At 41.0% G+C, this 14,778-nt stretch overlaps 1 protein-coding gene across 2 annotated transcripts in view; it reads right to left on the reverse strand.

The window, feature by feature from the left end:
• cacna2d3a (calcium channel, voltage-dependent, alpha 2/delta subunit 3a) overlaps nucleotides 1-10,565 on the reverse strand; it is a 130,766-nt gene extending 120,201 nt beyond the window's left edge. For both annotated transcript variants that reach the window (XM_085444529.1, XM_085444528.1), the window contains exons 1-2: nucleotides 10,110-10,565; nucleotides 9,744-9,825 (exon numbers count right to left, since the gene is read on the reverse strand). In XM_085444529.1, coding sequence (XP_085300655.1) covers nucleotides 9,744-9,825; nucleotides 10,110-10,234 — 207 coding nt within the window. In that variant the 5' untranslated portion in view covers nucleotides 10,235-10,565. The remainder of the gene's footprint in view (nucleotides 1-9,743; nucleotides 9,826-10,109) is intronic.
• Nucleotides 10,566-14,778: the final 4,213 nt, after the last annotated feature.

Genomic DNA, 14,778 nt, shown 5'->3' on the forward strand with positions numbered 1-14,778 from the left:
ATGTTGCTGCACTGTCATCCCTGGCTCAGGCATTGCTGGAATCTAGTGCCTCGGGTCCAGGATCTGAGATCCTCGAGTAGTGCCGGAGCATAGCTTCAGAGGGCTGGCACAATCTTGGAGTGAGCTACATCTCCCATAGTGAGAAAAAGAGTGTTCTTTGATAGCAGAGTGAGGTGTTTCACCAACACTTCCCTCCCTGCTTGAGCACTGCTTAGAATGAGGAGGGGCTGGTTGGCTGTGTTAGGATGAACATGGACAGATATGGTGTCATATGAGCTTCTGTAGTTGGTCACGCCAAGGCAGCTCCCATAGTGATACACCTCACTCTGTCATCAAAGAACCAGGAATTGTGTTCAGTAACACAAAATTGTTTAGCAAGACAGAACAAAACAACGATGACCTACCAAATGCCTGCAAAGTTTTGATTCTGATAGCCTGCAAATATTAACTTTAAATATTAACTTTTTAAAGACATGCGAATTTCAGGTAGCTTGATTATGAAATAATTAGATTATTTCATATTTAAGCCACATTAATACAACTAGTATTTAAAAGCTTCTGATAAGGTTTACAAAATAGCCACTTGGTAAGTGTACAAACAAGTCTAACTTTCCTCCGAGCACATCTAACAGTGCTGCACCATCAGTTCAGCATCAAGGTGTTCGACCGTATATTTGGCTATTTGTTCATGACAGCATTACTTTTTATTTGCAAACAAGCAAACAGATAACAGTAGAGAGAAAATATGGTCATCATAGCCCTCAGAAAGTTTCAAAAATGGCAAATAAATTCACAACAAAACATTTTGTCATATTAAAAAGATACATCACACACAGCATTGATTTCAACACACATTTATTCTGAAAGTGATCATTATTATTGACATCATTGATTTGATCCAGTGTCTAACATCTGGTCTAATCAGCTGTCTCATAGCTTATTGCATCGTCTTAATTTCATCACAAACTCTCACACCTAGCAATGGAATTTAAATTCTCACTTTATGGATGTGGTGCTGCAGTCTGAGGTACTTAGTTGTGCTCTATATTATTCTGATGCCTTCTGTCTTTGTTCCATGCCAAACAACACCATGTAATCAATACAGGTCAGGATTGATTGATACTGATCCCCAGTGTCCTATGCAAGTAATCGTTCGTCACTGCTTGCTGCTCAGCATTGCCTCTATGCCATCCGCACATTAGGCACTGCTAATTTACTGTAGTCATTTAATGTATGCGTCACTATTACTGTTCCGTTACACTAACACACAGGGAAGTTATAATACATTTAATGACGTATATGCACGGGTTTTAGTATGCATATCAGACAAGATCTGTTAATAATACTCATGTGTGTTGCTACATTGCTATTCAGTTACAACTGTACTCCTCCACCCTGCGTTGTGTGCATGTGTTAGTTGCTTGCAAGTGCAGGTGAAGGTCATGATGAGGAGGGGCCACTGCTGTCCCACTGAGCCGGAGTTGGCAGCGCTCTTACAGTCTATAAGAAGTGTTGTACAAACAGGGCGTGTTGAAGGACTCCATAGAGCACAGTAAAACTAAATGTGTTTATGTGGGTGTGTGTAAGTTCGCACAGCTGAAGTAGAAGCAAAAGGGTGACTTGGGACAAAAGCTGTCAGCAAGAGCACCGAGTGCAGGGCGTTGTGCTACAGCCAGCGGAACTATTTTTGCGGGTGTGGGCTTAACACTTGCTCCGAACACTGCGGTGTCCCAAGATCGGCTTCCATGTATTCTGTAGTGCTGTAGCTGCATCCTATCCATTATTAAAGCAGAGGGATGGAGGGAGTCGAGAGACTTTGAGAGAAAAGGCGAGAGGGAAGGAGAGAAGATTAACTGAGGGAGATGCAAAGAAGTGCATAAACGCATGGGTGAAAATATTGACAAAGGAAAGAGTTGACAGAAAGGTGAAAGCCACAAAAGTGAAAGAAAGAAAGAAAGACCTGAGCATGCAGCAGTTTAGGACACATAGACACATACGTGGAGGGATTTGTGATTGATGGCGCAGCTATAATGACAACGATGTTCATTTTCCTATTGACAGCATTTCTTTATAAGAGCAATCCTTACCTACAGCATGCAGGGTGGATCCAGACAAAAGGCTATGTGATTGATGTCGACAGCTGCAAATCACAGACAGTCCTTCACACGGTGCTGCGCGCCTTAATGTGCTTAATAGTACTAGTTCCACCCCTTTACCAAGTTGGCTAATCTTTACTCTCTGTATGCAGTTGAGTCTGGTGCACGCCAGGTGAACAATCTGTCATAATTACACAAATCTGTGTGTGTGTTCATTAATGTCCTGTGCAGCCACAGTGAGATCCTCTTTATCTGCAGGGCAACAGAGGCAGAGCTGAGCCGCCGATGACAGTGGATATTTATCTTCAAAGTTCACATTCATCATCCCAGCAGCACCAAGCAAACACTAGGTGTGTATATGTTTGTTTGTCCATCTCTGGCGGAAATGTCAGGAACTGGACACAAAAATTTGCTTCTTTGCAAATGTAAATCAGCAACTAAATCAAATATATATACAGATAAATTTTATAAATCAACTTGGAGAGAATTTGGGGAAAACTCACAAAAACCACACAACAAGCCATCAAAAGGCACTTGACTTTTCTAAGCTCACAAATACAATGTCAGCAGTTTAGCTCTTTAAGAATTTAAGTTCTTTAATCTGGTAGCAAAGGGACCTCACTGCTTGCTCCTGAGCTCTCTACAGTAAAGAAAGGGTGTTTGATTCATAGTGGCTTTCTCAAGCTTTTCTCACCAACAAAGCACTAATTACAGTATGAGTGAGTGGCTGTGTTGGCTAAAGCAGGCCAGCTAGGACATGAAAGGATAGCAGCACAGGCTTCACTCCTGTCAGCTAACGCTGTAATTAACTCTGTGACACGGCATTCCTCTTTCTTTTCCTGCTCTTCCTCTTCCTCGCTTACACACACCTTTACATATCTATCTTTGTGAGGACATTCACAGAGGCTAGTCCTTTAACCTAACCTTAACAATCAGCTGAGGCTGTGGCCAGACTGCAGGGAAATAAAATTCATTTAAGAGGGACTGTCTGTATTATTATTCACAAGTAATTCTAACAGATTTATGAATCCAGACCCTTATTTGCATAGAAAAATGGACCAAGTGAGCATGATTTCTTATAAAGCATTTTTTAAGCTAGTTGCCATATTCAGGTGGGAGGGTCGAGCATATAGTTCAAGTTAATACTAGTTTGGCAACAAAGGTGCATCTGTAGTGTGATGAATGCATTGCACAGACGCAGTTATCTTCTAATTATCTGATAGGGTCACAAATAAAATACTGAAATTCCACTCACTAAAACTATAGCACAGGTTCCTAGGGCATGGTGTCAGTGCAGGAATCTATATACTGTGTCACAGAACTGGATTAAAATAATTAAACAAGTCACCAGCGCTACAGACACGGAGTGCCTCAATTTGGCGCCAATCTCAAGTGGCCATTCAAGGAACAGCAGTTCTTGGCAGTGCGACGTTGGCTTCACTTTCAGCATCTCACACTAATGACTGTGTGTTGCTGTTTTAACATAGAAAGTTAGTAGCTATGGCACTATTCCCTTTATTCCTCATCAGAAGATATCGCTCGTTAGATTGTGTTGTTCCTTCTAGCTTTACCTATACATACTTTTTCCTGTGCCAACGGGCAGTTTATTTTAGCTCAGGATGAGTAGTTTGGAGACAAAATTAGAGAAGCAAGGTGGAGATGATTTGGACATAGGTGAGATGAAGGAGGATGTATAGTGAATATATTGAACAAATTATTATGGATTGAATATGGATTTGCCAGGCATAGGGAAAAGCTATGGGACAACAAGACTGTGGCTTCATAACAGGATAAACCAGTGGATGATGTCACTGCAGCTACATCCATTTCTTATACTGTCTATGCCCTGAGCCAATTCTAGTCTTAACCATAACACCAAGCCTTATCCTCCAAAAAGCTGTTTGCAGGGTGTGAAAAAGGGAAAACTGAGGGAAAAGGTCCTCGCTTCTTCTAAAATGCCTTCCCCTGATCTGAAACTCAAACTGGTCCTCACAGGGGTATTCAGACCTGTCCACCCACACACACACACACACATCACTTTCTCACCTCTTGCCATCTAGGAGCAGCGAAGGAGTCAAATTTAGCAAGATCACACTTTGGTCAATGAGAACAAGTGAGGGTGGGAGAGGGAAGCGAGGAAAGAGATGGGAGGGTTGGGGGAGGTAAGGGAAAGCGGGACAGTCATCAGTACACACCCTTACACACTCCCTTCTCTCACCTCATTGCCAGCCATGCTGAACCAAACCTGACAGCTATTCAATTTTCCCAAAGCTAAATCTAATCTGCAGCCGTCTCCCCCTCACTGACACCGTGTTACACTGGAACGCCTCAGTCATCACCCACCCTTGGCAGCAGACTGGCACCATCATGCATACTTCAACCATAAACACACGCACACACACGCATGCACATAGAAATAGAAAGTCAAATAAAGGGCAAAAAGAGACAAAAATAAAAGTGCTCTTCAAAATAAGTATTTTTTCTTCTGTTTTTTGATAGTCAAGTGAAAACTTACATGAGCCACAATTTTAGAAAAGCTTTAGTCAGGCCACACACCTCAGGACATTTTTCAAAGTTTATAAAACAAGCTGATAAGATTCACATATCTAAATGCTGTTTTAAAGCTTTATCTACAAATGTAATTCTGAAGGATAATTACCATGGCCCTTAATTTCTGCAGCTTAATATATAACGTAGTCACAGTTATAGATACTTGTTATTATCCAATGTGTAATTTGGGTGCATTTGCAGAATTTAAAATCTCTCCATAAAATTCCAAAAAGAGAACTATGGCTATTGGAAGACCCGTTGGGTGTATTAAGAATTTCATTCCCACTTTAGCAACAGACCCGCTGCTAACAAAGAGACCGTCTGCTTTGTAAACATAGAAACGTTCATTTATGTATGAAAAAAGGTTCTTCTTCTTTTATTTAAAATGAAAATTACACAACATTTGTAGAATAAATAAAAAATGCTAAATGAAATTTTAATTATATAAGTTATAGTCAGTCATGCTGTCCTCCAAATAAGTAATTAATTTGAAATGAGGGTTTAAAAATATATATTTAAATATACATATATATCGAATCATTTCCATTTCAAAAGCAGGCAATTAGTCGTGCTGTTAAAACTGGTTAGTGTGACTAAAATCTTAATTTGAAATAAAACCAGAATTTTTTCTACAAGTTGTAAAACATCCTTCAGAAGATCCTGATATGGCACCGAATGACATAAATGATCATTTGTGTTTTTATTAATGTGTTCGTTAGATTTCTGAAAGCTTATGTCAAATAAACCGCTTAGTACTGGCTTGTAATACAAGTGTATACAAAGCAGAATTGACCGATGTATGATAGCATTTAATCACATGTCGTATTTGTTTTGTAAATATCAAACTGGAAAGTTTTAATTTCCAAACGTTCTTATTGACAATACTTCACCAAAATAAGGAGATTTAAGAAAAGCTTTGCACGGTGTGCGCTGCTGGGATGGAAACTACAAGATGAACACTGTCACTATATCATATAAACACATATTTCATCTTCCTTGAAGATTAGTCCATCCATCAATTAAATGAATTCTGTTAAGATAATTGAAATAATCCCAGCAAAACAAATTTTTTGCTGTTTTTTATCCTCCTTAACCTTTTCTCTCGATTTCAGAGAGACACACGTGGAGCACGTTTGACTGGAGAACTTAACAACTATTTTCTTTTTGAGGAGCCACTTAGCTCGGTCTTATTCAACTCATTCTTGAGGATTCTTGTCAACTGACATGCCAGTGCCTTAAACCATTAAGCCCTTCTGTAAGAGTAAATGATGTGGCATCGTTGCATAAAAAAACTATATGTGCACCCACACACAGACACGCACACTCTTCTTCCCCACCCAAGCAAATCGGTTCCAGCGTAGCCTTGTCACACATCATTACACCTTCACGTCACCCTCTGCTCTTTTTCTCTGCGTATGTGCCTCTGTGTGAGAGATGGTGTGTGCATGTGCGACTGAGCACGCTTAACGTACTTTAGGTATGCTAACTTAACGCACACGGTGCAAGCACGTACCCTGTTGCCTACTCCTCGCTCTCAGATTCAGCTTATGCTTTTAAAAATAGGATCGCAGACGTGCAATCCTGCTGCCTGATCATTTTTCTTGTATCTTCCATTACCAAAAGGCTTGAAGTTATTTCAGCCTCGCATAATGTCCCACTTCTCTGATTCCAGAAAGCCATAACATCAGCGAGCTGAAAACTGGTCCAGCCAGCCAACAACACGCACACAGACGCAGCCATCGCAGCCAGCCTGGCTCTTATAGACAGGTTGCTCAATGATACATGAAATTAAAGATCTCAACAAAATAGCAGTGAAGAGGGTAAAACACACAGAGCTAATTCTAACTATCAGTGGGAGATGGTTAATGTGTCTCCAACAGAAATCTCCTTTCCTTTATATCTGTGTGTGCGAATACAGCTACACTGCGCTGAACATGCACCGCTAGTATGCATATGAGAAGATGAGTCGCTAATACTGGATTTGTAACAGACCGAAGGCATTATTGATCATAGCTTTTTTTCTTCTTCACACAAGCACACACACACACACACACACACACACACACACGTGTCCTGACTGGTATAACCTTGAAACAAGAGCTGTTTCCGATGGATATAGGAAGGGAGCGATGGCGTGGGAAGGGATGACAGATCAGAACCGCAGAAGAAGGACAAAAGAAAAATCTGCTCCCAACTGATTTTATTCCCAACAAATCAGTGTCTTTGCACTAAAGTTGAAATTTCTCAAATGGATTTGAATTGATGGCTGGGGTCAGACTGCTTCCATCAGGAAGGAGGTTCTGCAGCATCCGGTCCCGTACCAGCAGACTGAGAGACAGCTTCTTCCATCAGGCCATCAGACTGCTGAACACGTCATAGACACCTCAGCTTCACTACTGGAACTTCAACATTATGCACTCCACACTGTATATAAATGCCACTTGTTTTGCACATATTCAACTCTGTATATTTTATATATTTTATTATTATTATTATTATTATTATTTTATTTTATTTTTTTACTATTTAATTTGTAAAAATGTGTATACACACACACACACACACACACACACACACACACACACACACACGTAGGAAAATATTTAGTATACACATCCAGAAATGCATACACTATTATATATTGTACATATATTTATTAGTTTCAGGTTGGCCATTCTTGTATTTTGCTCGTTTGTGTTGTTGTGTTTGCACATCTCTGTTGCTTGTGGGGCTCGCACACAAGAATTTCACTCGCATGTGCTGTGCCAGTGTGCCTGCACATGTGATGTGACAATAAAAGTGATTTGATTTGATTTGATTTGATGAAGCTCAAATCCTTTTGAGAATCATACTAGAAAGTCACCCAAGTCATAAACATATTTAAAAATTATTCTGCTTTTATTCTCACTGAAATTACTGAAAAGATCTATGTGAATTATTTCTGGCAATATTAATTTAGTATACTAGCGTATTTGAATTAGGGCTGTTACTCAGTTAATTAAGCAGGAATTAAGTTAACTGTTTCTAGGCTTTGTACTATTAATTATGATTAACAACACTTGTGCACTTCTGTAGAATATCTCTTATTAAGGAAGATTAAACAGGAAGTCAAATCAAGCATCAAATTAAAGCAGAGTCAACACAAAGGAAGTATCGAATTCAATTAGCGGCATTTTAATTTGACACACAAAGAAGCAGCATGAAGCACAATAGGTGCAACACAAAACTGTTAAAAAACAAAGTGTAAATGCCGCTGAGCACTATTTCCTCTTCATGGTACTTCTGTGCCAGGGTAATTAAGATTAGCGTACTGTTTAGATTATATTCTGTGCAACAAAGTAATTAGGAAACTTTAAAATTTGCAATTTGTCCACTAGAAACTATTTCTTTCTTCGTGCTGGTTTGATGGCGAAGATGGTGCTGAACCGAAAAAGCGGCATGTGTGCGACTCATACAGAAGTATCGTCATTTCCAAGGGAGTTTAGTTACGCTAGGGTCAGAAAGATAACTGAAGAGAGGCTGAGTCCATCTGTCCTCTGCCTGGGGGAAAAACACACGCACGTTTTGGTCTTTTCTCTTCACTACCATCCTCGTCTCAGTGTACAACAGTGTACATGCTTCATTCTTTCTGCTTATTTAAAAGCATATGTGCCCTCAAGGTACATGTGCTCCCTTCTCAGCATTCCTGGACAAAGGCTATTGGACTAGACTGGACACACAACATGGCATAATAGATGGGATGATGTGACTTGTTAGCAAAACTTACAGGTGTGTATGTATGTGTGCATTTACACATCCTGCACATCCTGTGGGACTGTGCATGTGGACACAATTGCATCATAACAGTTTAGTGTGGAAAATGCACTTTCCTGACAAAGTGGTCGCCAAGTCTGTTCTCTGCTCAATTAACCCAGAGGCCTTAATTTGCATTTCATAAAGAGGTCATTACTCTGTAGGAGGGTTATCTTCTTTTTGGAGGCAGAAAAAAAAAAGATGAAAAGGGGGAACAGTTTTTATCCTGTCAAAAAGATAACACCAGTCAGCTGCCTTATCAGCTGCTGATGAAATCCATGCTGTAGGCCCACGTATAACGATGTGACTGCGCACATGAATATGAAGTGTGTGGCCACGTACGTTGGGCGTGGAACTGTACATGACACACGCGGCTCCCGTTTTCTTTGCTCCACGTCAGACCTCCACCCTGGCCTGTGTGACACCTTACAGCAGGGTGGTCCTTTGCACCCAGCAGAGTCCTGAGATTGTGGCCACATGTGTAGCATTTTGTCTGACTGCCCACTGAGAGGTTAGTTTCAACTTGGCCTTTTATCCACTAATTATCCATTAGCCAGTTTTAACTCAAGCTTCATAAAGTGGTCCTCCATTAGGGAAATTTGCATTCCATCATAACTCGAATCTTGCATTAATGCCACAAAGCAGAGTGGAAGAGCGCCGAAAAGAGATTGCAGAGAGGCATGTGTGTGTGTGTGTGTGTGTGTGTGTGTGTGTGTGTGTGTGTGTGTGTGTGTGTGTGTGTGTGTGCATGAACGCAGTGCTTGAGAAATGACACCTATTTAAATGGCATGTGTTCCGAATATGCTTTTAAATCCATGCTTACACAGTCAAAGTGCATTACTGATTCTCAAGTGGCTAAAAAGCACACATCCTGCCGTTTAAGAGCAGAAAAGTGACATTTCTCTCAACTCGAAAATTACCCAACACCACTCAGTTTCTCTCACAAGCGTTATGTTTCACATCTACCCAACAATTCAAAAAGAAGGTATTTTAAGCTTTTAAATAAACAGTCTGCTGCAGAATCACATCAATGCAGTTTTGGACAAAGTGAAGTTTGTGTACTGGGTATATTCACTCCTCGGTACTTCCCCAAGAATGCAAATCTTTTTTTTAAATAATAAAAAACATATTTACAGTTGTTAAAAGACTCTCTTTTAACAACCTTGTCTTTCTTTTAGTGTTCACAGAAAAGAAAAAACCTACCTAAGATAAACCATCTGGAAATTTGAATATTGTTTAAAGCTTCAAGGGTGTACTTCTGTTTTGACGCCTGAAGAGTTGAGTTCTGTTAATAAACCAGCTCACCTTCTGCAGCAGCTGCGACCCAGAATACTTTGCTGAGATGGACTTCATCTCCCCACCAAACGCTGATGCCCAGAGCTTCACCCTGCGGATATTAAAAAATAGGCACAGTGCACAGGCCAAACCAGAAATGGGGAAAAAACAAGTTAATAAATAAATAGATTAAAGTGAAGATAAAGTTGTTTGTTATATATATATATATATATATACATATATATATATATATATATACATACATAGTGCATTCAAATAAAATAAAAGACTGAAGCGATGAGGACACACTGCCGGGTTTTTTCTTTGTCTTTGTATAAAGTCTTGCTTTGAAACCACTTTGAAACAGCACTTTCGCGTAAAAGGACATCTACTTACACAGACGGAGGGATGCTTTGGTGGGTTCCTCCCACCCCCGTGACCCTGATGCTTAGAGTTGAGAAAAGTAAGAGGAGCCACGTAGACCCAGCACTGAAAAGCACACCGCTCCGATCCACCTGCATCTTGGGCAAAAATAACGCCCCTACGCGCTCAGAGCGAGTTTTGAGCTTATGCTGCCACCGTAGAGATTTTTCCCTCCAGAGAATCCAAATTTTAAAATAAAAATAAAATGGGGAGCTTAAAAGTCACCTGTGCTGACTGACTAAATTATTCATGGTAACATGTCCAGCTGTTCGGCTGGCGTGGGACGCGGCGATGCGCTTTGGCAAACGGCAGAATCTTCAGCTATGTGAGTTATCCAAAGTGCTGCGGTGTGGCCCCGCTGACCGGTGAGGTGCACCCCGCTATGCCGAGCGACGGAAAGTGGAGCTCGTGTTCACCGGCACGGAAAGTCCTCTCTTAGATTGGCCGACCTCAGCCACGGAGAGCACAGAGTGGAGGTTCTGGGGGGGAAGCGGGGAGATCATCAAACGATGCAGCGCACAAGAGCACGCCCACTCCAATTGAATGAAGCGACTGGTCTTCTCTCTCACTTTCTCTCTCTCTCCCGCACTCTGGTGCGCGCTCGGAAACGCACACACACACACAGTCTGAGGAAAGGCTACAGAGGATGCCGTTGTTGTTGTTGTTGTTGAATTGCGCCATACTTGGGACTTGCCCCTGTCGTTCTCCGTCTTCTTCATTCACAGGGCTATAATAGCTATAGCCTTTAGCTTTCATGTCAGATCAAGTCATGCGCTGTATGCCCAGTTCACTGAAGCAGGAATTACTGCTAAAGTGCTGATGAAAGTGGGAGAACAAAAAAAGAAAGTGTGTATGTTTTAAAAAAAGACAGCAGGAAATCGGGGTGTCCGGCCCCTTGGTAGAAAAAGGGAAGGACCAGATAAGTCTGCTCTGGCAGTGTGTGGGCATATGGGTTGTGAAAGAGGATGAGAACCCCCAGGCAACGGACCCTCTGTGATGGATCGCATTTCACGTAGAAGGAAGGATTCTGGCAAACCACAGGAGGGGGATCAACACTGACTGAATAGCCTATTTCTACCCCTGCAGAGGGGTTGCTTAGAAGATTGCATGCCTACAAAAGAGTCACTGCTCAGCGACCCAGGGTCCCTGAGCAGTTATGGACTTGTATTATATTATATGTGTTTTTGGTGTTGCTATCCCTCATTCTCCCAGCGTGCAGGTATGTGTGTGTGTGTGTGTGTGTGTGTAGGTGGGTGGATGCAGGTGTATCTGGGAGCACCTGTTTACAGGCACCTTCAGGCCTGGTGGGTGTGGCCCTGCCAGGTGGTTGGCACACACACCTGCAGCTGATCAAGCCTCGTGGGAGGAGCTACTTAAGAGTGTGGTGGAGCTCTCTCTGACTCGTTGCGTGGCTTCACGTTAGTCTCTTGACTAATTAGTAAGTTTACTCTGCTGCATTGTGGCGTGTCTGACGGCTGCCTCTTTGTTGTCTCCCCAGGAGAAGTGTGGAGACGAGAGGGCAGCGAGCAGAGGGTGCTCAGACACTGATTAGTGGGGACAAAGAACACTAACACTGGGAAGAGGATATGTCACAGGAGTCAGGAACGCACTGAGGATTTATTGTTATTTTCCATTCGCTGTAAATAAACGCACTGCTTGCATTCAGAGCTCTGCGCCTGGGTCCTCCTTCCTCAAACCACACGGTTGGCCAGCGTCAACCGTGACAGTCACCTTTGACATATATGGGTCGAACACCAGTGTGAACAGCAGGCTTGGGTCAAGCATACAAAACACCCATAATTGTTACAGAGGGAAGTCACATTCAGTCAGCTTTGGGACTTGTTGTGTCGATTCTGGCCACGAGGATGACAAATCTACATAAAAAGTAAATTAGTGAAGCAAAAACTCTAATAGCTCGTTCTACTGACAGACATGAAGCGTTAAAATGGCATAAATGGGGAAAGATTTCATTATATGACTTTTACTTAACAGTTATGTTTATTACTTTTCCCGCAGGAGTCGGGACTTTGATGTCTACTCCAAAAAAGCAATGCATTATCCTACTTAATTACTTTCTGGAGAGAGTAAGTCGTTACGCAATTCATTACATTACTTTTGCATTACTCCACAAGATGACCTGTGATGCCATGCTACATAATTACCAGTTGATAATATAAAAGTTCGTAGCTTTGTATCAGCATGTGGTCTGTGCAGATGCTTGCATGGAATCAACAGTTTCTGGCCTGCAGTTTACATCTAGTTTAATGCAAACAATGTGTTACTTAACACATCACTTTGTAACTTATTTTCTTGCAACACATTAACCTGAACATTGATTGGAACTCTTTGTGCTTCCACAACAAGGATGGACTGGTGTTAAGAGACTTTAATTAAGACGACTACTGCTCAAATAAATAAAGGAACATGTTTTTAATCAGATTACAACATTAAGTCAGTTAAACCACCGGGATATTGATCTGGTCAGTTAAGTAGCAGGGGAGGTTGTTAATCAGTTCCAGCTGCGTTTGGGTGTTAATGACATGAACAACAGGTGCACTCGAGGGGCAGCAATGAAACAATCCCCAAAACAGGAATGGTTTTACAGGTGGAAGCATTTTCCCTCCTCATCTGTTTTGACTGCTTTTTTCACTAGTGTTGCACTTGATTGGGATCATTGTCACTACTATTAGCGTGAAACCCTACAGAGGTTGCACAGGTAGTCTAACTCCTCTAGGATGGCACATTAATACGTATCATCATTACCAGAAGGTTTGCTGTTCCTGAACAGGAAACTGAAGAGCATGAAGGAGATTCCATGAGACAGGAACTCCGAGGGAGTGATAACCATGGAGGAACAGGCTAGGTAAACGGACAATGACCGCCTTTAGGTATCAGGTTCCTTCATGAGAAAAAAACCCTGTACGTTTCACACATTAGGCTGCACATTTGTGTACATTGTGTGAATAATGCTAATGGTATTTAAATGTTCTCATGAACAGTCTTAATGAAGAAACAGACCAATTTATTACAACACAGTAACAGAAAACCTACATTAGAAACTGGGAATGTACATTTACAATGTACGGAGAGCCTGACAAAAAACACATCAGGTTATTAGAAATGCAGAATTCACTGCTTTTGGTGTTCAATCTATAATAGAAACTAAATGTGAGGATATTTTGCCTTGTTTCTTTTTCTAGTTATATATTAGTTAGATTATAGTGTGCCGTATTTTACTTTTAACATACTGTTCTTATTTTACAGGACGTGCAGTTTTGTTTATCACATTATTTCAGCTGCAAAGTAACTGCAAAGCCTGACAGTGCAAAAACACAACTGCTCCAGTATTCTGCGTTTTTAGTCAAATAAAGAGAAACACTAGAGTTTAACTCCTGTTTCTCATCACTTTGCTCCCATTTCTATTAATATTGAGGCAGCCCTACAGCACAAAGAAAAGACTGAGAAGAAATCCAACCATCATTTTTCACGAGGTAAATAGATTACCCATCACACAGAGCATCTGAAACACAAGAAACCCGAACAATATGAAGAAAATATCAGCTGTGGAAGTTGGAGTGATTTTTCTCTGTGAATGGAAGTTTTTATCCACAAAGCTAATGTCTCCCAGAGAGTTCTTGAGTGTGTTATTGTGTGTTTTAATATCACTGAGCAACTAAGTACGACCATTTCACTTAAAAGCACTGTGATCTGAATAACAGGAGATGCAGTAGGTGGAAGGAATGGCCAAGTAGAAAACAAATGAAACACAGCAAAGGTGTAGGGTTATATTTTCTTTCTCTCTGAGTAGTTGTTATTTTCTTGTTTCCACAACTTATTTAATGCTTTGTAATCACTTACACTGTTGAGTACAATAGATTTTGCGCAAAGTCACCCCCATTTCACATTTCATGGATGCCATAAATGACCAGGTCCCCTTAAATCCAAACCCAGAGATGCAACAGCTTCTAGCCATGACACGAAAGACACAGCTTGTTAGGACAGAAGTGACTGATAATATTTATGAAATTAAAAAAAATGTTCTAGTTACTAGCTAGGAGAAAAACATGCTTCCATATAATTCCATGCATATCAGCTAGAGGCAAACCCATGCATTTTTTCTGCATGGTTGGGGCAGCGAGGCAGGGCGCTAAAATCTGGATTAACAAGGGATTCGTTCACACAGTACAGTCAACCTTGAAAGCAATAAAGAGCATGCAGTTGCCAGGGGATGAAGCTAATGTAGTGAGAAAAAACTGAAATTATTAGCGAACATAAAAAAAATAAATGTAATAACATATTTCTAGACAGTAAAGGGATAATGGGTTACATCAGAGAGAAGAAAACACAAGTCTAATGACTAAGTCTTCTCTTCCAGCCATGAAATCCCTCGTTTTGCCTCAGTGCTCCAACTTCCTCTGTTCTCGGGGCTGTAATCACACCTGATTTTACAGAGCAGAGTGTACCGTGCTGCTAGCAGATCTGTGCCTGACATTACAGCAAAGAAAAAAATAACACTGTCACATCTCCAGTCCTATTTTTGCTATATTTTGTTATGTTGGACATATGGACGATTTAGCGCGTAAAAGCATGGTTTGTGTTGCCTCTGCAGTCCTCAGCTGACATCACTCTATTATTGTGTTTA

Source organism: Copadichromis virginalis, linkage group LG20, assembly GCF_057382275.1.
Source record: "Copadichromis virginalis isolate Kocher_CV1m ecotype Utaka linkage group LG20, C_Virginalis_male_GT1.1, whole genome shotgun sequence".
In the NCBI taxonomy this organism is placed as follows: Eukaryota; Metazoa; Chordata; class Actinopteri; order Cichliformes; family Cichlidae; genus Copadichromis; species Copadichromis virginalis.